The sequence below is a fragment of the Pseudopipra pipra genome, chromosome 2 (assembly GCF_036250125.1).
Source record: "Pseudopipra pipra isolate bDixPip1 chromosome 2, bDixPip1.hap1, whole genome shotgun sequence".
NCBI classification, from domain to species: Eukaryota; Metazoa; Chordata; class Aves; order Passeriformes; family Pipridae; genus Pseudopipra; species Pseudopipra pipra.
Window position 1 is genome coordinate 30,373,384 of NC_087550.1, and position 24,370 is coordinate 30,397,753.

The 24,370-nt window shown below is 40.7% G+C and overlaps 1 protein-coding gene and 1 long non-coding RNA gene across 3 annotated transcripts in view; one reads left to right on the plus strand and one right to left on the minus strand.

The window, feature by feature from the left end:
- Positions 1-508: 508 nt before the first annotated feature.
- LOC135409388 (uncharacterized) lies at positions 509-23,893 on the plus strand. Of its 2 annotated transcripts, XR_010428155.1 has the most exons (4): positions 509-594; positions 987-1,036; positions 12,683-12,784; positions 19,149-23,380. It is a non-coding gene; the product is annotated as an uncharacterized LOC135409388 (long non-coding RNA). The 2 variants fall into 2 exon arrangements; XR_010428156.1 differs by lacking the exon at positions 987-1,036 and having other exon boundaries at positions 512-594; positions 19,149-23,893.
- The window catches only part of LOC135409379 (ovostatin-like), a 32,741-nt gene continuing 21,243 nt past the window's right edge, over positions 12,873-24,370 (minus strand). Inside the window, exons 26-35 of the mRNA XM_064644807.1 lie at positions 23,564-23,720; positions 23,026-23,100; positions 21,847-22,012; positions 21,001-21,221; positions 19,687-19,902; positions 19,422-19,546; positions 19,140-19,230; positions 17,271-17,342; positions 14,413-14,515; positions 12,873-13,549 (exon numbers count right to left, since the gene is read on the minus strand). Of these exons, the coding sequence (XP_064500877.1) occupies positions 13,497-13,549; positions 14,413-14,515; positions 17,271-17,342; positions 19,140-19,230; positions 19,422-19,546; positions 19,687-19,902; positions 21,001-21,221; positions 21,847-22,012; positions 23,026-23,100; positions 23,564-23,720 (1,279 nt within the window). The 3' untranslated portion in view covers positions 12,873-13,496. The remainder of the gene's footprint in view (positions 13,550-14,412; positions 14,516-17,270; positions 17,343-19,139; positions 19,231-19,421; positions 19,547-19,686; positions 19,903-21,000; positions 21,222-21,846; positions 22,013-23,025; positions 23,101-23,563; positions 23,721-24,370) is intronic.

The window sequence follows — 24,370 nt, forward strand, 5'->3', positions numbered from 1 at the left end:
GACTCTGAGGAAGGAACTTTTCCTTGGCATTGAGTTCTTGCACTCTTTCATAAAAATTTAGTCAACCACAGAGAAAGGGAATGACTGAACAAATAAGAACTGCTGTGTAGGTCAGGCAGTCTCAAGTGACAGCCATAACTCCTTCAGTGGCTGTAACTCCTTCTGTGGTCATCTGCATGATGTAGGTAAATTTGTTCCTCTTCATTTCCCCATCTCTAAAGCGGGGTTTATTGCCTCAAACACATGAAAGTTCCAAATATTAGTGCAGGTGAAGTGTCAGTTTTTCCTAACGCAGTGTCACTCCTCTTAGTTCAGTTTGTTCTCATCTTGTACAAGCTTTTGCCAAACTGCCTTTTTTTTTTTTCTTTGTGTGTGTGTGTGTGTTTGTGGTTGCTTTTTAACAAGAGAAAAATTGGAAGGAGAACAATGAATTAGTGCAGAAAGAAAAACATAAAAATATGTTTTGAAAATGTCTTTGTGAAACATTCCTTTTTCATAATTTACTTTAGTCTACTGCTTCCCCAACCCAGCACCAAGCCATTTGACCAATAAACAGACCATGTTGGACACCTTGGTGGCACCAAAATCTGACTGGTAAGCTTTCCTTCCTGTTATAAATCTATGTAGATAGAACTCATTGCCAATTAAAGTATAGCTAATCTAGTCTAATAGCCGTATTAATTGACTAATCTCTGGAAAGAAGTTTTCTTGTAGAGTTTCCTACAGTGTTCTAGCTGTGTGCTAGAAGCATTAAAACCTAGAAATTAGTTAATGAAGGGATTTAGATAAATGGTTCTTTGCCTACACAGAGTTCTGCTTGATGTCCAGATGAGAAGTCTGGATAGGGGAATAACATAAGGGCAGGAATACAACAACATGACAATCTGAAGTCCAAACTCATCACAATCCAGAAAGTAAATAGCAGGAATTTGTGTTTAACAACTTACATATTTTTTTAAATAATGGATTTAACTCTTGGTTTTTAGACTGTGTTTGATGCTGGCCGGAAGCAAATGGAAGCATTGTTTCATGCCAGGTAACAGTCTAATCACTTCTTCCTACTATCCTGACTCGTCACCAGTAATAAAACAGCAGCAGTGAAAGCTTCTGCCAGCTGGGAGGAAAGGACAAAGAAAATAATAGAGACCATGGGATGACAGTCTCCTGACGTTTTGAAGATGACTCTCTGAGCTCCACAGTAAATACTTGTAATGGTTTTAACAGAAACTCTGAAGGGACTGCCCGGATTGTAGCTCAGCCTGAAAAACACCAGGCCAGGAAATTCTATCTGAAGAAATTGCTTCCTAAGGCACATATTATAGACAAAGTAGATATTCACCTCTCTGTCCTGGTTTGTAGATGGGTTTGTCTGTCTGCACGAAAACAATGCTGTCTGTGTTCCAGAGCATCACTGAATGCCGCTCTTCTAGGCTGACTGTGGTGCCCTTGGCAGAGAAGGAAATGAAAGCCAGTGGTGAAGAATGGACAGGGGGAATCTGTGAGGAAAAAGAAAAACAGAGGGAGCTTGTTAGTCTAGAAGTCATTTGCTCAGAATCTGTTGCACAGCAGTACCTGTGAACTGGGCTCCTACAAAGAGATACCACCTCACTTCTACCACCTTCATTGCCTTTCTTGGACATTTTCTTGTTTCTTATGTCTGTTAAAAATGCCTGCTTGTCTCTTACTGTCTTACTCTTCTATGCTTCCTTTTTCCTTCAACCAGTCTTATTTTATTCCCTGTTTGTTCCTGTCCTGTGCTCTCTGCTCTAATTTTCTTTTCCTTCTTTATATTTCTTTTCCATTGGAACATAAATTAAAATTAGTTTACCTTGAAATTAAAGCATTGTAGACCACTGTTTCCTGTCATGGTTTTCTCAAAAATAGTGATATTAACAGCACTGTATTCTAGGATTGCTCTGATGGATATTGTCTCATTGAGGTTAAGGAACTGCAGGCAAACCTGACCTGGAGAGTCATTTGGGAGGACAGCAGGCACCATCAGGACGTACTGCCTGTGAGATCCAAACATCAAAGTGATCACATTCATAGAGAAAGGAGAAACAGCCTCAACAGGATAAAACAAACACTGTTATTATTCAGTAGCTACCAAGTGGTTTAGATTAAATATAGGACACGCTACCAGTGCCCTCATTCCTGCCCTGCAGCTCCCAGATAGCCCAGTTCTGGATTCCCACCACAGTTCTGATACTGCCCCGAACTCATGCCCTTTTCCGCTTTGTCTGAGTCCTGGACCTATCTGCTTTTAGCAAAGCATGCTGCTGTTACTACTGCTATTGCCTCTTCTGGACACACACCAACTCCTATGGAAGTTCTGCAACAGGCAGAAGGTTTGACAGTATTAAATGGGAACGGTTCACTTGCCATCCACACTCTGTTTTACTCTCCAGATGTAAAAGGTGGTCCCTGGCAGTATTTAATACTTAAAGCAAAATTAATATCACTAATTAACACTGTCTTTAAAACCTTTCCATAAATGTTAATGGCAATAATATGGTAGTTCTTACGGCTCAGGTTCCTTTGCAGCTGTTACATACCAGAGAAAAATAGCCAAAAGAAACTTCAGCCACATTTTTCTCGCTATGAGACAGAAGAAAGAGATAAGTTCTATTCCCAAGAAACAATTCGTTGTCTATTAGTTTAACAGCTCTGCATCATTCTTCACCTAGTGCTCCAGAGGAAAGGAGTTAGCCTTCAACTCCTCCGTCTCCTTCCTTTGATGTTAATGCCTTTATAACTGCAGCAAGGGGTGGAGATCCCAGTCTATCCTACTACTCGCAAGAACCTCCCCTAATTCTACTGCAACCTAAACCAACCCACTGTCTTCAGACTGTAACACTTCACTGCAGTTCTCTGAATGTCTGCACAAAATGTCTTTAGTAGTCTTGTTTTCAAGGGGAAGGGCTTTGGTTTTTACGCTGAGACTTGTCACAGTACAGAAGAGCACACAGTGAACTGAATCAGAGTAAATCCATAAAACCCAATAAGCATTTGAGGGTTTTTCCCATTGTTGTTGGAATTTACCATCTGGATTGACAGTCTGGGGGAAGTAGACTAATTTTCTGTACTTTGACACCAGATTCTGGTTAAAATAATGTGTTGGCCTCTTGTTTCCCTTGCTTCATAGATATTTTGAGTATTGATGAAATGGAATAATAGAGGTCAGAAACAGAAAGAGATCTAAAAAGTCTTAAATACTTCTACCTTAGCCTTTGAGCACTTGGCAGCATTGTTGAAGTTTAATTCATTTCAGCTTGAAATGAGCCAGCTGAAGTGTCCATGTGAATTTGTTAGTTCCTTGGATTTCTAGTTTTCAAACCTTTGTGGAAGCTAACTGGAAGTTTTTATTGGGGAGGAAAAAAGTCTGCTTTCATCCACCCAGACCTTCTTTTAGGATAAAGGAAGATTACCTTCTTCTTTTGTCTTCTTGTGCTGTGATGACAAAATAAAGCACCTGTAGGCTGCTCCCCACAAGAAAAACAATGCTGGAAAGCAGTTGTTTGATAACTGTGATTAATTTTTTACATTAATATTGGTTCTGGATCTGTCTGGGGTGAAGTTAGGATGTCAGCTTTCTCCACATTAGCCTGCTGTGCTTTGCATTTGAGGCCATAATGAGTTCAGAACTCACCAGTGTTTTGGCTATTGCTGAAGAGTGCTTGCACAGTGTGAAGGCTCTCTCCCCCACCTCCCAACCAAAAACTTTGGAGTGGGTAAGAGACTGGGATGGGCCACAGCCAGGAGAGATGACCCAAACTGACCAAAAGTATATCCTATACTATATAGCATGGTGCTTAACAGTAATAGGTGGAGGAAAGTGGAAGAGGAACAACATTTGTGTTAGCAGCATTTGTCTTCCAAAGAAATCGCTACATGTACTGAGGCCCTGCTTCCCAGTAAGTGGCTGGACATCTGTCTGCCAATGGGAAATAATGAATAAATCCCTCTTATGATTTCTTTTTCTTGTGCATCTTTTGCTTTCCTTATTAAACTCTTGTTATCTCAATCCATTAATCTTTTTGACTTCCATCCTGGAAAAGGGAGGTGAGTAAAAGACAGAATGGCTGCTTGGCTGCTGGCTGGGGTTATCAAAATGTTATCAAAATGGCTAAATTTTGTAGACCTGAGGCCAGAGATATATGGTTTGAAAGGCAGAGTACCTGCATGGGAGCATGATTTTCTCTAGTATCCTGATCTGTTTTGTGACTGTCTCTTCTAGTTTCTGGTTAGTGTGTAATGCAGAGAATTGGGCAGCACTGAACTTTCTTCAATAGAAACATAGGGCATAGGGTGACTATGAAATGTTTTTCACGTATACCTTCAAAACAGAAGTATCAAATCATATGAAACTGGAACAGGCAGAAGCAATAGGTGGTTCTCCAGAGGTCTCTCTGTGGCATGTTGTGGCTGTTCAGAACACAGACAACCATCTGATGTTCTGTTTTGAAAATCCACCTCGCTGTCATTTCTGCTGAAGAGGATCTCTACAGATTCTACAGTTAAGGAGATTCACTAAGAATCAGGCTTTATTTTCTCTGCAGTGGGATACCCATACCAGGAGCTATTGAGAAATTCACCGACAAAGACTTGAACTTGAATTGACATGGTGAACAAAGGAGACAATCAGCATTGCATGTTCTTGCTTTTTTGTGGCTTTCTCAGATAGTTACGAATTTATTGCAACATAATAAAGTATTCATTCCGAATAAGTCAATTTGATAATCATCACAGTCCATATCCTTATGCTGCAAGAAGCTTTCTAAGGCTACTTTTGAAAGTTTTATCTAAAGGTCAAGTGGGTTAGGTGACATTCAAAGGTTGTAGAGATGGAGGAGAGTGGTTGCATATAACTTACTATTATAAGGAGCAGAGGTTTGGCACCAAATATAAAGTCGATTGTGGCTTTAGTCAGAAAGTCCACCCTTGTATTTCCAAGATCTGGCACTAGTCACAATGTCTTCTGTGCACACACGCCTTCTGAATAGTAACCAAATGAAGGACAAAAACAACTCAGGCTTCCTATATCTAGATAATTCACTGCACTAGTTTAAGCCCTCCACTAACCATAATGAAGAAGGTAATGAAATAAACAAACAAGAAATGCAATTATCTGTAATAGAGAAGTTATTGCATTAATATGATTGCAATCAAATACCCGGGGTGAAAAAAAGCTACCATACCTTATCACAACAAAGGAAACTAGAAGGCATCCCATCTTCTTGTCTATAACATATAATAACTTATCTTTCACAGGAAAAAAAACATACCACTTGATATAACAAAAAGATTGTTTTCAGGGCAAATATTTACAAAGTGACTGACATTTGGGGTTTATGATTTTTTAACCATAAAACTAGATCTCATTGTTCTTCAAATCCTAGCATTCTGTTTAACTGAACTGTGTATGTGTAAGAAGCTTGTGGAGATTGCTCTACAGGGAAACTTCATCACCAGGTCAAAAGACTGTATTTCATAGAATCACAGAATGGCCTGGGTTGGAAGGGACCTTAAAGATCATTTAGTTCCATATCCCCTGCCATGGGCAGGAACACCTTCCACTAGACCAGGTTGCTCAGAGCCCCATCCAACCTGGCCTTGAACACTTCCAGGGATGGGGCATCCACAGCTTTTCTGGGTAACCTGTTCCAGTGCATCACCACCCTCACAAGGAAAAATTTCTTCCTGTTATCTAATCTAAACCTTCCCTCCTTCAGTCTGAAGCCATTCCCCCTTGACATACCACTGAATTCCCTTGTAAATAACCTCTCTTCATCTTTCTTGTAGTCAAGTACTAGAAGGCGTACTTTTTGGGGGTTCATTTTCTTCCTCATAGAAGAATTAATTCAGATGACTGGCATCTAAGTTAACCTCAACCTCCTAACCACACACCCACACACCCAGAAGATGTGTAAGATTCTCTCTTTATTCCTCTGTCACTGAGGTTTCTTGGAGATAAGTCTCAAGGCTGATGTGTTTGCAATACTACAATTCCTTTCCAGGAGATTTTTAGAAGAACTTGCTGATCTTTCTGGGTGTATATGAGAAACTGTAAAGTAATGTTGGAGAAATATCTGTATACAGATGGATTATCTTGTGTTCTTGACTCAAAATGGGTTGTTTGCCAGCCTAACTTTGAATATCATCAAAGCCATAACTTCAGACCTCAGGTACCTTTGTTTAGTAATAGCATACAGAGAGATATCTGTGTGTTTGTGGATGGAGAGCAATGAGAGAGCGTCTTGGCAATAGTAGAACAAGCTGATTGATTTAGTTTCTCTGTTAAGAAATGACCCACTAGCTTAGTACAGATAGCATTCTGCCACTGAAACAGCCCTGCTGCAGGCATAGTTAGACTGTAAAAATTGTGCCTTTATGGTTGTGGTTTGGTTTATTTGGGGCAGTAACTACAGTCTATCAGTAAAAGCTTATATTTACAAATAAAATCTGTCCTGTTGTGAAAGACTATAGTAATACTTCTCAACTGCAATTTTTTTTTTCATAGAGAACTGGCCACAGTGATTTCTGTCTCTAGGAATTACCTGACCTCAAATTTCACTCACAATCACTGAAAAGAGCTCTACTTCTTTCCTGTGGGAATCATAAAATGGCATTTTATGATGTAGTACTGTCTAGAGCTCCATGTTTTTTCTTGTTTTTGCAGTATTTGTGCTCACATTTCTCTTCATTCTGGTACTCCTCACTCCTGCAGTTCATTGCCATCACCCAAGCATCATTTTTGCTTGATGGCAGCATGAAGGGGTGGTAATTCTGTGTGTTTGCACAGCCTGGCAGAGCAGCTTTGAACCATCCAGCTTAGCATTGCAGTGGGTAGTGGCACGACCTCTGGCAAAGCCCATATGAGAATTTTCATTATTGCCCTCCTGCCAGCACCCCAGCTGGCACTCCAAAGCCAACTTGGATGTGTCTGCAAGACTGTAACTATGTATTTGTGGTGTAGACACTGTCACCTTTCTTATGAATGGGTTAATTGCTGCATTCAGAAGAGGATCAACACAAAGGAACTTGGTCATTACAGCTGCAAAAATTAGTTGAAAAGCACTGAAGCAATCTGTGACTTTGACTATGACTGCTTCCTATAAAACCTTCTTTAAGTAGATTAGATTGTAACAATATGTTTAGGCATAGTAAAGGTCGAAATGCTTGGTTTGGCCCAGGTGGTTGGGGAACAATGCTGAAACATGGTAACCACAGATAAAGTCCAGCTTGGTCAATAGGGTCTCCAGTCAAGCATGCAAGATTTCTTTCATTGTTCTAAGATATGTGAACCTTGTCAAAGTCCTCTAGCAGCTCTGCAAGCTAAAAGGATGGTGAGGTCATTAAAAAAAAAAAGTATATCCCTAGCAGAATAGTCACGGCTTGTAGTGATTTCAATGAGTGATGAAATTTTTTTTCAATGGAATGTGGTGATGGGGAGAACTGTATATTTCGGTGGTCTATGATGTTTTCAGTCCTGGAGAAGGCAATTGTATAAAAAGTCAACCAGTTGCAAGGATTCTGTTATGCCAGTGACTCTGGTGAGTGTGGATGGGTCATCCATAACCTGTTTTCAAAATTGAGACCTTTATCCATATATGTGTAGAGGCTGAGGTCTGAGCAAGAATAACTGTGTGAACTAAAGTATTAAGACTGTCTTTGCTGTGCAGTTTTGGTGACAAATGTGCCAGTCAAAGGTGAGTGAAGCAGGAATTTGACTGCTGTTGCTGCACTTGCATAAGCCTTAGAGTGGATACTGTTATACTATTGAAATTATCTTTCCTAGTTATACACAGGTTACCTGGCAGTTTTCAGGCTGAGGTACAAATCCAGTGCTACACTTAGGCTATTAAGATAGTCTGCACTTCTTTTGGGAGAGCTTTCCAGTTTTTCTGTCATTGCATGGACAGGAACAAGGGTTATTTGGCCCTCCTTTCTTTGTGGTCTTGATAGACAGCAGCAAGGGTTCCATTCAATGTGAAGAGCTCAGTAATAAAATATCTGAGAAATCATCTTGTGTACCAAAACCTGACACAAGCTGTACATGATGTTGCCATATATTTGCTCTCCTGGCTACCAGAAACGTACTTCAGGCTGGCCATCTCTTGCATGTTGAAGGATGCCCAACTCATTTGCTGACCTTTTGGCCTCTAAGCAAATCCTTAACCTTTGTTTCTATTCCACAGCTGCACACAACTCACTTCTCTTCAGACCTGTAAGGTCTGCTCTCTGTATGTAGAAGCATTTGCTTTAATTTTGGTAACAACACATGATAGTCACATGCAGAAAAAAGTAGCTCTCTGAGGATTTCATATTGCAATTTACTCTGCTATATGGAAAGCCTGTTTTTTAATTTCATTCTGCAGAAACGCCCCATAAATATATTGTAACAACAGATTTATAGGTGTTCAAAGCACCATAGGTCACTCTTGTTTTCCTCTCCTTCCCTCCACTAGTTTCCAGTGCAGTAGCTAGTTCCCCTTCTTTTCTGGAGCGATTTGGGAGGGGTCACACAGGAGTTCTGCTTCCCCTTGGAATTTCAGCCATCGGACTACAGATCTCACAAGGGTTTTACTGATGTAATTGTAAGGACCTGTAGGGTCCTTTCATGGAGTTGAAGTCTCTGATGACATAACAGATCCAAAGATCTGTGTAAAGTGCAAGTCAGTCTGCAAGAAGGGAACTATGGAGCAGCACCGTCTTTACACAGTTCTTCTGATGTAATTACGTGAGTGCAGCTTTGTAGGCCAAACAAAATTTCTTCAATATATTTTTTGGGGAAATGCTATATGCCTAATCCAACTGCCCTGAGAAAGGAAGTGTGGATCTCGCTTCAAGGTTATAAAATGATGTTAACAGAACCAAGAGTTCATAGGAGTTGAATCTGAGAAATGAGCAGGTGCTACCTTTTCTCATTTTTTTCAAGTCTGTCTTCAATGTAGGCATGGTATTGCTAGGGCTCTATTGTGAGAAAGAGTATGGACTTAAGAGTTTCTCACAACTGGTTAAAAACACCAAATGTTGGAGGATCCGTCTCTTTATGAGTACTTTGATCTTTTTGCCATTGACCAACATCTAGCTTCTAAATCCATTTTTTGAGGTTGCAAAGGCTTTTTCTTTCCACCATGACATACCAGGAATTGAACTTGTTCCAGACACTTTAGGGAAGGCATACAAATGCTATTCAGAGCATGCAGCTTTCTCTCCCTTTATCTGTTATTATTATCTACTTGGCAGCACAACAATACTTTTGTGTTACCCGATATATTAATTGTGCTACTTTAAGGATGCCCCCCAGGGAGAGCCTGTTTGTGTCTTCAACCCCTGACCTTATGCCTGAAACTTTTTTTGATTTATTCCTCTCACATAAAGGCTATTTCTGCTTTGTCTCCAGTGAAAATATATTCTGCAGCTATATATTGGACTACTGAGCACTGTACAGAACAGGCTGGAGCATGTGTCCTTGATGAAGACCTGCCATTATTTATTATCTTTTATTATCTTTCTTAACAGTTGATGTTCCCAAATTGTTGCAGGTCAAGCAAGCTGGCCTCAGACAAACAGGGAACTAGAGAAAGTCCTTGTTGCATAGTTTTCTCTTTTGAAGAACTTATATTTTTGAGACTACCAACTCACATACAACCAGTGCTAGGCAAAACTCTCTGCTGGAGAGCACTGTGTGGCAATGAGGGAATGACTGGAGTATCCCATCCATGCCTAATGTCACACATAGTTGATAATTCAAAGGTAACACAAGTGCTTTGTTATTAAGCAAAGTGGCAGAGTCCTGGCTGTTCACACCTGAGCAAAGCCTTCCAAGTCTATTCTGTCACATTCCCATGGACTGCAGCAGATGGGTCCCATAGGAGCTGCTAAAAGAACTGGAGCAACTGAATGACCTTTTTGCACACGGAAAATTAAAGAAAAGGTTGATTCACAGTAGTTTTAGGGTTCTTGAGTACCTTTCTAACTATAGCAGAGTAGGAACACTTGATGCAGGTGACCTTTTTAAGATGGAGCAGGTCACCTGGGGACAAAACTTGATGGCACATTTAGCTATGACAGCAAAACCATAAGTCCTACCTGTTCTGCATAGGGGCTCAGCAGACTTTGAATCCTGATAAAACCCAGGGAAATGGAAAGGAAGATTCACACTGGCTTTGGTAGGATTCAGATTTTGGAAATGTGTGGAAAAGCAACACTGAAGCCCATGACAGGCAACTCCTTGGAGCTGTGCTGAACAGACAGAGTCTATGTGATTTACACTCCTGCTACATCTGTGGCAATTCCCCAGGAATGGCTCTGAGTTCAGAATGCTCTGCTTCACTTTGTTAAATACACAGTGCAGATTAAAAGGTAAAGTCATGGTGAATCTTCTTGCTTTATCTAAGAAAAATAAAGTGCAGTAGCATCTAGGCACTGTAGGATCCCACATATGTGCTCTCTTTAAAGCCTCCAACATGCAAGGCCTAAGCCTCAGCATAACACTTCACTGGCTTCTTGGGCATTTTGTTGTTTTCTTGATTCTCTGGGTCCCTTTTGCTCTGGCTTTCAGTAAGTCTTTTTTCCTTATGATACATACCAAAAGACTTATAGTTCTCTAAGCTATTTTGTGAGCCCTCCACTGGCAGCACTGATCAAGAGGTTCCACAAGGTGCTGAAAGTTTCATATTGCTGCCCACTGAGTTGGAGGCATTTCTTCTCTTACCTGGCAATCAGATGTTTCTGCTAAAAGGATCAGACTATCATTCTTTTCAGGTGATTTCAAGGACTTGTTTTAATAGGAAAATATACGTACACAGCAGACTAGTATCTGTGTTAACTAAAGAACTGAGCGTAAATATATTGTATTTGGCATTTTTGGAGATGGGAGGCAGCCCTTACAATTTTATGATTGATGCACATGATTCTAAAAACTCAGTATCTGAAATTCCTGTCAGTTGTTATATCTTTTTATCTGACTTGCATTGAGGTTCACATGATGCAACCTTCATAAGAAAAAAAAGGTCACTAGTTGTGCGGGAGTTAAGAGTTATAGAGGCAAAAGAAGGCTATAAAATGCAGATTTGGCTAGGTACTTCTGGCATTGTTCCAGCCACTCCCTCTCAGCCTAGTGTTTTGAAAATTTGTAGCAAAATTTAAATGCTGTGATCTTGAAAGAATCTGCATTTCGTATCAGTTTCCATCTGACCAGACTCGCAGTTGGCCATTCATTGGAATGGCATTAAACAAAGGCTTTTGTTTAACAGTAGGCTGAGTTTACACAGCTGAAGAAGGTGAAGTAGCCTGATTGACCCCTCTTGAAGCTCACACAATCTTTTTTGCTGACAGGAATGGAAGAGCAAAGGGGAGATTGGGGTCAGTGAAAAACAATGTGGCCCTTTAACTTCTTTAGAGTCATAACTTATTTCTCAGCATGTGTCTGTCTGTAGCAAAAGTCACCACAGGTCTCATGCAAACATGAAAACGTTGCTTTTGGGTCAAGGATTGTGTTCAGAGGTTGCTGCTGATGGGAAGAGAAATGCTAGGGATAGGAAGTCTAGGTTTTGAGCTGAATTGAGAGAATTGAAAACTACTCCTCTCACAACATCATTTTCTCAAAATATCGTTTTTTCACAAGATAGAAATTCCACCAGAATTGTCAGGGACAAAAAATTCGCTCATAACTTGTAATATAAACATACCTTCCCTTAGTTTAAAACCATTCCCTTTTGTCCTATCATTATCTTCCCATGCAAAAAGTCACTCCCTCTTTTTTATAAGCCCCCTTTAAGTAACAGAAGGCAGCACTAAACTGTCCCTGGATTATTCTCCGTGTTGAGCAACCCCAACTCCCTCTGGTTATCTTAAGAAGAAATTCTAAGTTCCTACTGGGTGATTCAGGAGGTTTCAGTTCATGTCCTCCACAGGTCCCTTCCAAACCAACATTTAGGTGCTTCTACAGCTTCCAAACTTGTTTTGCATCTTTCTGGGTTTACATTGAGCCTGTAGATTTCTGCCATGACTGCCCCTTATCACGAAGGTTCCTGCACTGCTCAGTGAGACAGGATTTGTTTCATCTGAGCCATCTCTGTGCAAGGCTGACACCTTACTAAACAGTGCTCTCAGGGTGTACAATGGACTGCTCCTCTCCTACCGTGTCCTTTGCTGTTGTGTGGTCTGTCTCACATCAGGCACATTGCTGTTGAGTAAAGTGTTTGTAGGAAACAAAATTCGCTTTGAGCAGACCAGTTTCATGATAAATAAATCTCTTCCAAGACTATAACTGTGACTGTGTCTTAACATCCCAATTAAAGAAGCAACAGCTTGGTGATATGATTCAGTTGGTAAATGTCTGTTCAGATTATTATGGATATGTAGTCGGCTTCTGTCTCCTTCCACTAGTGTAATCTGGTCAGCATGAAGGTCATGTCAGGTTACTGCAGGCTGTGAGGGACAGTAGCCACAGTGTCTGGCTGTCTGCTGTACCTGTTCATTAAATGAAGAAAGCACAGTAGGAAATTTCTTGTACTTTGTCTCTCCATCGCAAGATCCTTGTGGCTCTGTTTTCCAACCCCTCCACACCTTTTCCATTTTCTCACTGCAAGGACTCCATTGGATCTGCCATTCCTCTCTAACCCCTTTTTAAAGAGTTTTTGTGTTACAGCTCTCTCATTTCTCTCACCATTAGGTTTTGGGTGGAAAGCTTTCATCACATTGGCCAGGGTCCCCCATTCTGCCTGTGCCACAAGATGTCACTGATGTCAAGATGTCACTGATTGACCTGTCCAAGGTATGAATGTTTTAGCTTATGAAATACCTTACATCACTCATTTCTAGATAGAACAAGGAGTGGAGACTGGAACAAACAGCATTGCCAGTTAGAATATTTTATTACAAAGCGCAGTAAAATATGAGATGGGAATCTAAAGAAAACATTTCTTTCTAAATAGAGACAAAAACTACATAAAAGTTGTCCTTTGACTAGAATTCTGACATCTGTAAATTTTTCAGTTCAGTTGCTGAAAAAGGTGAAGATCAAAGTAATTTCTTCAGGATTTTCCTTCTGGATAATGTAAAGACCAAAACAAAATCTACAGAAGCAGCAACAGCTGATTATTCTCTGAGATTGGGATTTCTTAAGAGGATTCTATGGCTAAGAACACACATTTCAGGTGTTTACCTTTACATAAAGCTCCCACTGGAATATATCATGAGTTACAAAGAAGATGGATGGTCAGGGTTAACAACTGCACAGTATCTCCCTTGTTAGGAAGAACACTTTATCTGCAGTTTTTAATCCACACTGACCCCAAGTTCTTTTTGAAGTGTGGGCCAGAATGGGCCATTCTGATCTACTGCAATATGGGATTTGTTTATTCCTTATTATTCTACTGCTTTTCATTGCACTCCCAGAAACAACGAAATCTCTTATCCACTTCTTCCTCTATAAATGCTTGCCTGATACTTTTTGAATTGTTACGTCTTCTGGCACATATCTGATTTCAGTTGGAAGGCAGGGAGCACGGTGTGTTGTATTCTGAAAGGGCATATTCATCTGGAAAGAAGAAAGGATGAAGACATTTACATGAGAGTGAGAAATCATTCTAACTGCACTCTATGTACACCTGTGATTAACACATTATGAACCAGAAAACATGATAAATTTTGTGGTAGTCTTCCAGTTGCCAAGGCACCCAGTTGCAGAAGTGCGTAGTTAGAGACCAATGCTCTCCTCTGACTGTACAAATCATTGCTGTGACCATGCCAGATGTGGATCAGCTGGCAGAAAATGCACTCCAGGGTCAATTCTCTGATTGCTGCTCCTGCTAATCCACTAGGATGCAGTACTCAAAGGTTGTTCAAAGCTTGAGAAAAGCTTGGGGAAACCTGAGCTACAGCTTTAATAACATAAATTCCACAACTGAGTAATGTCTAATGCAACCATACTTCCTTGAGATCACTTCAAAAGAGGTGGTCAGGCACTGAATTTTCTATTTTTAATTACTTAAACTCCTTTTTAGTTCAGGGGGACTGTCGTTCCTCCTTAAGTATTTAAATTCTTCTAAGGAAAATCTTTTTGATTGCAGCCTACTATGGCAATGTTAAGCAAAAAAAAAGTTAGATAATCCAGATCAGAGAAGTTAGCAACATTGCTGTTTTTCAATTATTGATTTTAAGCATCGGGTTCAAACTGTGGAACCACACTTCTTTTTGGTTTGTAAGAAAGCAACTCCTGATGTATCACTTTCTAATCTGCTTTATGTTGAAAGGAAGCAAGAAAGGAGGGGGAAACTGTCTATGCTCTGCAAACCCTTTGTGGTTTAGCAATCAAAAAGCAGCAGAATTGCTAAGTGGGTCTCCATTTGTCTCTCCTTTGGTTTCAAAGACCTTTTACTGAGGCCTACTCAGGTCACCTACCTGTTTCGTAGTAATCATACATATGTACAGGCACTGGTTTGATATCTGATACAGGCAGGCTTTGCTCCACACTGAAGGAGAAGCTGATTTCTTTCTGGGAAACCTGGAAATGGCAAGACAAGAAAATGCATCAAAACTTATCCTTTCATAACTATCCCTGAGGCCAAGGTTGAACAGATGCATTTCTCTATCAGACTGTGTGACAAAATGTATCATTGTGCAGTTCTCTCCAGTTTGTAAACTTGATGTCAAATCAAGTAATTGTTTAAAAGCTGCTACTAAATGTATTTTGTTGCTGCTAAAATTGTGTGCTCTTTTCTTTCTTTCTCTTCATATTTCCATTGCAAATTAGCTCAACTATTCCCTCTTTTTCAGCACATCAGCATTCATCCTGTAATTGAAAGTTGCTGTTTGTTTCTTTCCTTGCCTTTCCCAACTAAAATCACCTTCAATACCCCTAATACTTTTCTCCATACTTTTCTCTCTTTAATAACTTTGAACTCAATATCTTCATTTTCCTCGTGGTTCTGTTCCTTATTCCACACTCTTGTAGCCAAATGTCCCAAACTTTCCTCCTTGTTCCTCTTTCTCTGCTTTTCAAGCTTTCTCTTGCATGCCTGGGATGGTGTCACTGTTCTCTTCTCCATTTTTCTGTGATTTTATCTTGCTGACCTTTTTAAAGGAATGGAGCAATGGACAGGGGTTCCGGATAACTGTCTCCATCACTGGTGCCCTTCTGGGTAAATTTTTCATATCTCAACATCTCAGCTTTTCTGTGAATACAGAATACTAACTACAGTCTTCCTTAGTAGATCCTTGGAGACCAACTTATAAAAATTGCCATTTGAGACGTCTATATGATTACTATTTCTTTTGCTTCACCTCTCTTTTCCTTCTTGTATTTTAAGATCCCTTCTGGTTTGAAGTATATTTTTCTCCTTTCTCATTCCTTTTATTAATGTCATTGATGCAGCAAGACTATTATTTTCTCTAGAAGCACTTTACAAGGAGGGCTACCACCTTTTCAGAAGAGATAGGCTGTGAAGGACAGGCAGGCGTGTTGCCCTCTATATTGAGGAATGGATGGATTGTGAAGAGCTGCCTCTGAGAAACAGCCACAAACAGCCTGAGAGCTTGTGGATAAAAATCAAGGACCAGACCAACAAAGGACACTTGGCTGTTGGGGCCTACCACAGGCCACCCTGTTGACAAGGCCAGGAAGCATCAGCATCAGCTCCAGGAAGCATCATGCTCACAAGCTGTCATCCTAGTGGGGGATTTCAGCTTCAGAGACATCTGCTGGGAAAGCAACACAGCTGGCTGTAGGCAATCCAGGAGACTACTGGAATACACTGAGGAACAATTCTGATCCAAGTACTGGACAAACCAACAAGAGGAGAAGCATTACTGGACCTGGTGCTTCCCTGTGCAGATGACCTCATTAAGGTAGTTAAGAGCAGAGGAAGCCTGGGCTGTGACAGTTCTCAGGGTGAGTTTATTATCTCAAGGTGAGGAGCAAAGTTCAGACTCTGAGCTTTGAAAAAGAAAATTTCCAGCTCTTTAAGAAGTTGGTGAATGAGATCCCCTGGAAACTGCTCTTAGGGACAGAGTTTTAGACCAGAGCTGGCAACTCTTTAAGGCTGCTTTTCCTAGAGCCCATGTGTAGGAAATCAGACGAGGCAGAGCTGGACTCCAGCATGGCTGAGCAAGGACGTGCTCTTCACACTGAGGAGTAAGAAGGAAATGCACAGCCAGTGGAAGCAAGGACAAGTGACTGAGGGAGCGTACAGAGGTATGGTTTGGATGCTTAAGTATGAGATCAGGAAAGCCAAAGCACAGATGGATCGTTACTTGGCAAGGGATGCAAAGAATAACAAGAAGGGTTTCTATAAGTACATGGGAAAGAAAAGAAAGGCCGAGGAGGGTGTACCACCTCTATAAAAGAGAAGGGAGAACTGGTGGCGACTGGTATGGAGAAGGCTGAGGTACTCAATGAGTACTTCACCTCAGTCTTCACTGGCAGTCAGGCTTCCCATGTCTCTCAAGTCCCTGAAGCTGCAGGAGGGGTTGAGAGAGCAAAGTTCCTCCAACAGTAAGTGAAGAGCAGGTTTGAGACCATTTGATGAAGATGAATAGGCACAAGTTTATGGGACTGGATGACAGGGTTCTCAGGGTCCTGAGAACTGGCTGATGTTGTTGCCAAGGCACTCTTCATCATATTTGAACAGTTGACAAGGGAAGACCAACCGATGTCATCTACCTAGATTTCTGTAAGGCCTTGAAATGGTCCCACATGACATCCTTGTCTTCAAATTGGAGACACATGGATTTGAAGGAAGACTATTTGGTGGATAATTTCTATAATTCTATGATTCTTTTCATACAGAAACCTCCCTAAAAGGGAGGGAGATGATACTGACCCATGAAGCACTCCCAGATGAACTGGTAAGAAGCATCACATGGAGGCTGAGGAATATTATGTAGACTAGGAACTTTTGCAATATGGTATGCAACTTAGCTACATTTGTGAAATGCTATTTAATCATACAACATGCTTCACAAAAAAGTAATAAATGCATATCTCTTCACTGTAGACTACAATACTGAGTATATATATATATGTATATATATGTGTGTGTATATATATATATAAATATACACATACACACACACACACACACACACACACACATACACACCCCTATATATATATATTTGATGTTGGACTGAGTGAAGTACCTTTACATCTTTAAGGCAAGTGTAGTGTTAATCTGCTAGTGATGAGATTTTTCTTCTGGCTGTGAGTCTGTTTTAAACTTCCAATTAAATAAAACTGAAAGAAAACCTCCCAAACTTACCTTCTGAAGATAGAAGAATATGTGGTTGTTCTTGATGTCTACACGATCCACAACAGAATTCTCATCCTGAAGCTTTAAACAAGGCAAAAGATAGCAACATTAATGCAGAGATTTGCTGAGGAGATTTACAGATTCCACAACAAAATGCATTTAAAGTGGCTGCTACTCTCCTTTTATGCCACCCTGCCATCTAGTCGCCAAAAAAAGAAATGCAAGTCGAATGTGTTCATAACAGATGTGTGCAAGCCAGTCACACTGGTAAACAGTTTTACTAGGCAGCTTTGATGCTTATGACTTTTATCGGTAACTGAAGAATGCTTTCATTTCAACAAAAATTTACAATTAATTTCTGCGGCCCAAGCTGACTCAATAAAAATTATCACAGGATGTTTAGGGGAAGAACCAGAAGGAACAAAGAGAAGGATAAAGTCCAATTGGAATGAAAAAGAGTGGAAAATTATATAAAAGGGGCCAGTTGCACCTGGTCACCGCAGTCTCTCCTGCCTTCTTATTTGTCTCTGTTCCTGACTATTTTCCTGGGTGAAGGGCTCTCTGTTCTGTGTGGATGTGTGTGTAGGCAGTGCCCATCACTGAAGAAGGGACCACAGATAACAGAAACTGTGTGTTTGGGGTGCCAGAGACCCCAGAGTTCAGGCTTGTTGTATGTGGGTGTGTATGTCAGTGTGTGGTAGCCAGTGAATACCAAACTGGACTAGCTAGTGAGTTAGTAAAGGGACTTGGCAGCCAGCTACTGAAGCAGGTGTAAATCTGTCTCGAATACTGAAGACACCAGAGGATCTGAGTTAGCCACCAGAGGGACCAAGATGTCCAAACCTATTTCTGGAGACACCATACGGTCTTGGAGGGAGACACTGATCAGGTTATTGGGCTGAACCACCTACTGAAGAGTCGTTTATATGTGTCTGTGTGAGGCCACTAGGAGACCAGGGGACCCCATCCCATCTGCTGCATGTCTAAGACTGCTTATAGAGGCATTCACCATGGACATATGTGGTGATGGAGCCCTCAGTTCCAGGTGCTGAATTGGGGCTGAGGTCTTGAGGAGGCATATGCCCAGGTGCCAGCAACTGTACAGAACAAGGATCCCGGGGCAGCTACTGAGCAGACTGAGTGTCCTAGGTCAGTTATCTGAAGGAGCCACATTGTGTATTTGTATTTGCTTGTGTGTCCATGTGTATATTTATTTATTTATCTTTTCCACAATGAGCTTTTAGTCTGATCAGCCAGAAAACGGAACAGGATAAGGCCATTTGTGTTATCTGTTTTGTGGAAGTGCTGTCTTTACTGATCAGTGTGACCATCATGTATATATGTATATATGTATATATGTATATATGTATATATGTATATATGTATATATGTATATATGTATATATGTATATATGTATATATGTATATATGTATATATGTATATATGTATATATGTATATATGTATATATGTATATATGTATATATGTATATATGTATATATGTATATATGTATATATGCATATATGCATATATGCATATATGTAGATATGTAGATATGTAGATATGTAGATATCATGTATAGTGTCCATGCCTGCCTATTGCAAATACACACTGAACATTGCTGTTGGTTGGATATGAGTGCAGATATGAAGCTGCAGCAGTCTCACCTCTCTTGGGCTACTGGATTTGGCAACTCCTAGCAGATTTGTCTCCAACAGATGAACAGCTACAAGTCTGAGACACAGAGTATGTAACAGAAGGCCTTTCCCAGGGACTTTACAATATTCCCACGGGGCTCCAATTTGCTAATCAGAGACTATTTTTATCAACTTCTTATGTTTTCAGGGTTTATAATTTACACTGATTCCATTTTTTACCTTTTTCAGGGATGATTCTACAGGAACAAAACCTGAGAGCATCTTCACATCAACAATAGCCATATTGGAGACTTTACGCTTTCCTGTGTAACTAAAATGAGAAAAGGTCTGTTAGTCTGGTCTGCAAATGGAAAGGAGATCAGTGAATAACATTTTCAGCTTCCAACAATCCTGTTTTTCTTCCTATAGCTGCACAGCAGCAAATTACTTGTATTTAAATCCTTTCTTGCATGCTTTACAAAACTGTGAATGCAAGAGGGTAGATCAATGAAAGAAAGTTACCTGGCGAAGAGGACAAGGTCAAACTTTGGTGGATAGTTGCTTGTGCAAGATACATTTGCTGTCCTTATGGAGAGAGAAAATCCTGCAACTTTTTTTGGCAAATGGATGTTGTATCTCAGAGTGGTCTAAAAGAGATGGAAAGTGTGAGATGGTAATGGACTTAAAGGGTTTTGTGTCTTTGGCATGACATATGCAGAGGAAAAAAGTATGAAGAACCCCACGCTTATATCTTAGAGAGGTCGTGCTGAGTTTCCAGCTTGCTTACCTGCAGATAAACACAGCCAGTGCCATTCACTTCCACACTGTAATTCCCCGGAATAGTAGGCAAGGAAGCCTGCTGCAGTAAGAAGCGGTTCTTGTCATTCACCTGGAAAATCCTACTGGGGGACTCCATAGAGTGGACTTTGACCGTGTTAAGATTTGTTTTTGAGAAAGTGAGGTATCCGTACTGGGCTAAAGCTTGGAGAGCAACAACAGTGTCCTGAAAAGAGAACGATCCCTAATTAGATACCCAAGTGTAAGATGGTACGTGAGATTAGCGCAGCTCCTATTTCCTTGATGCTTTATCAGTGCTTATAAATGGAGAGGGGCTTTGCAAGGAGCTAAGGAGACAAGATACGAGTTCCTTGTAGAACTTGTCCTGGTGGACAAAAAGCTGACCCTAAGTCAGCAGTGTGCCCTGGTGACCAAGAAGGCCACCTGGGGTGCATTAGGAAGGGCTTTGACAGCAGGTCAAGGGAGTTGATCCTGCCCCTCTTCTCAGCTCTAGTGAGGCACATTGGGACTGCTGTGTCCAGTTCTGGGCTTCTCAGTAAAGAGAGACATGGAGCTCCTGCAGCAGGTCCAAAGGAGGGTGACAAAGATTATTAAAGGAATGAAGCATCTCTTATAAAGAAAGGCTGAAGGAGCTGGGCCTGTTCAGCCTCAAAAAGAGGTGAAGGAGAGGAGACCTCATCAATGTCTATAAGTATCTGAAGGGAGGGTGTCAGGAAGATGCAACGAGGCTCTTCTCAGTGCTGCCAAGCAATAGCATACGAGGCAATGGACAGAAAGTGATGCACAGGAAGTTCCACCTGAACACAAGGAAGAACTTCTTTACTGTGCGGGTGACCGTGGACTGGAACAGGTTGCCTAGAGAGGTTGTGAAGTCTCCCTTACTGGAGATATTAAAGAACTATCTGCATGCAATCATGTGCAGTGTGCTCTAGGATAACCCTGCTTGAGCAGTGAGGTTGGACCAGATGACCCACTGTAGTCCCTTCCAATCTGACCCATTCTGTGATTCTGGGGCAACAGATTTCAATTAACCCAAAAGACCTGGTATAATGCTGTGGCAACAGTGACTGCTGTCTACTTCTAACTTGGAACTCAGGTAAATTGTCATTACCTAAAACTAAATTATATATGAAGCTACCTACAAAGAGCATGATGTGTCCTGACAAGATAACCTGTGTGAGCACCAATTATCAAATATTATTCAAATCAATATGCAGTCAGGAAGCATTGTCTCAGTATTGAGATTCAGCTTGCAGACTGGACTGCTCCCAGAAGTTTTCTTTTTACCACACCCAGTTGTTACCTGGCTGGAGGAAAAACCACCATATGGGTTCTGTTGTTTGACAAGCCAAAACACAATGCGGGAAATATGGGACAAGTCATCTGGAGAAAATTTTTTTCTGTTGAGCAAAGCCAGGAGCACATAGCTGGTAATTTCAATCTCAGCAGAAGGGGCACGGGAATAGAAGTCAGGGAAGTGTTCTGCTGGTGGCTTATTTTCTCTCTGCCAATGAACTGAACCACCTGAAAACAGAAAAGTGGGGTGTAAAAAGTATGGAAAAATTACTTGCTGTTTTATTCATTGCAGTATCATTGCAGGAATTAGATATACAATTCTGTCTCTCCCTCTATTCAGGAAATTTTTTAAGCTGTGGGTGTCCTGAACTGGGTAAGTTTTATTTATTTATGGAAAAGAAAACAGAAAGTGATGGAAAGAGAATTAATAAAAGGAGGCTGTATAAGTCAGAGAGAGACTGAAGTGAAGGCAGGGCAGCAGAAGGATGCTAAGGCAGTCACAGACAGAAGCATATAACATAGTGAAGGGAACTGGGCTTGTTCAGCATGTAGAAGAGGAACTTAATCATGAAATTAGGTACAATGTTCCAGTACCTTGGACTGAGACTTGTGGAGGACTCTCTCTCCATGTAAATTGACTCATAATTCTTGGAAGATCAGGCCACAGCTCAAACTTTTGTGAAGCCCAACCAGACAGACAGAAAAACTCCTAGAGATAAATTCAGTAGCATAGCAGGCATGAAATGGGAAGGGAGCAGCATGCATGTGAAAACTGTGCATCAGAATAGCTTACATCACACAACATGCCATTCCATCAGCTGTATTGCTTGTACCATGTCCATACTGCCCTTACCATCTCTGACAGCTGTCTTGTCCAGCTTCTCCAGGAAGAACTGGTGTCTTTTCTCTTTGCCAGCTAAGCCATAAGCATAGGCAAAGAGGGCGTGGTTATACAGGTTGTGGACCCCATTGGCAAATGCAGTCTCCAAACAGTTCATGCCGCTCTGAATGACAGGATGCTGATAATGCAAAACACAGTAGGCTTGTCAGGTACTTGGGTTTGTGTCTCTGCTTCTCTTTAAATACTTCCATCACTGTTTAAGCTGCAATCACTGACCCTTCATGCTAGAAATATACATTATCCATGGCATGTTTAGGGGCCTACAGTGTGTATCAAACCTTTCAGCCTTACAGACTATCTCTGCGAGATCTACTTCATCTCAGACAGTACCAGCACACTACTTACCATGTCTTATCTACGCAGCTTCACTTAAACATATGGTACCAGGTTCTTGTAAAGATACTGGAAACTAAATTAATGTTGCTGAAGAGCTATTTGATTCTGCACAATGTTTTCATCCTGGTCTCAGATACTTAAATGATGTCCCATACCACAGTAACTGAGAAACGTGCAAAAAATCAGCACATCTAGAACATATTTGTCAGCTTGGGAGCAATTCTCCTCTTCCCCATTATAAAAGAACAAAGTCAGCATAAGAACAGGGTGACAAGGAAATGCAGGAATATACTATGTAGAACAGAACTTGGATGTCATTGCCCTATGTCTAGTATTCCCACCAGCAACTCGTCATTTCCTCCCATTAATAACAATTCCACAGAGAAATGGAAACACAGCTTGGATCCAAATGTACAGAGTGATTTTGCAGGACTGAAGGTTTGAATAGCCTGAACTTTGGACTGGGCAAATTCAGAGAAAATTCCAAAGGGGACTCTGAATGGGGTGGGCAAATTCAGTCTGGATTTTGCACCTACTTAGACTACTATTACTTAAAACTGGATTCTGTAGAGGTTTTTTAAGTTAATCCATAGTTACTAGATACATAACTGATTTGTTACGCTCATCAAACACTTATGGCTACTTCAGGGTTCTGGAAACTACTGTCTACAGACTGCTACTGTCCTACAATCATTATTCAAGTTCCACATTGTTAAATAATACAGATGTGAGGACTATGACTTGTGCACTCTTTGACAAATGGCTGACTGTACTAACAGAGCACCAAATACCTACTGCAGCAGAGTGTCCAGCCTCCAGCAATGCTGCCACCACGTAGGCTGTGAGTGAATATTCAGCCTCTTCTCCACCCTGATGAAAAACAAGCAAAGAATTGGTTAGTACAAATATCCTAGAAAGAAACAACATAATTAATTCATAGCTCATATATCAGTTAGAATTGAGATCTGAGGTAATTTCTGTCTCCCTGTGTGCACAGGAACAAGAAAGATCAAGTTCACTTAATATAAAGTTAAAATTATTTAATGCATTTTCTTGACTCTTGCATATATATGATAAAGCACATTATAACCTACGGCTAAGCACATAACACAGTAATGGAAAATAAAGCCTGAGACTTATAACTCAGAAAGTTCGAATTGTTTTTATTTCATCATCAATCGCAGACATAAGAATCATGCTCTGCTTGTATATGAGAGACACAAGAGAACATTACTAGGAAGAGTAAGGGTGTGGTGGCAAACTTGTGTCTGTCAGAAATTGTCCAAATCAATCCTAACAGCGGGACTGGAAATTTGGGACTATACTCAGTTACCTTCAAAGCATTGTTGAAATGCGACCCAGCATTTTCAAAGCAGCCATCCGACTTCTGCTTGCTTGCCAGCCAGATCAAAGTTTGAGACTGGACATTGTCATCAATGTAGATGTAGCGTTTGGCTTGTGCAAATGACTTATACACAAAGGCAGTGAGCCTGCAGGTGGTCCAGAAACAGAAAGCAGGTATGGTGTGAACAAGACCAAGAAGATTTACCAGTGCATAGGATGTGCACAGAAAATGACATAAAATGAACTTCATAATGTTTGAGGTTAAAGCAGTGTTTTCTAAGTTTTAAATAAATAACTTAGATAAAATGCTGATATTAAATACAGACTTGATATTTCTCCTAAAAAAACATGTCCTAAAATCATTTTTCAGAGCAGGGGTAAAGTATAGACACAGCTCAATGATTGATGTCAGTAATTCCTAAGCTTAGTTAATAGAATTATGAAACAAACTAGGTCAGAAGTTCAAAGTTCTGTCAGGTTGCTCAGTCTTTTCTCCAATCATATGAAAGTCACTAGGAATAGAGACATCCACATCTTCTCTGGGCATTTGTCTCAGTGCTGCAGCCTTCTCCTGGGCAAGATTTTTTTTCCTTCTACCCAGTTAGAGTTGGTTTTGTTGCCATTTGAGTAAGGACATACTCTTGTCCTTACTCTGTGCAACCCTGAAAATGATCTGACCCTGTGTTTTCCATAGTCCCCATCTAGGTAGCAGAAAGCTTCACCTAGATTTCCCATTAACTTTCTTTTCTACAGGCTGAACAAACTCAGATTCTTCAGTTTCCCCTTGAACATTATG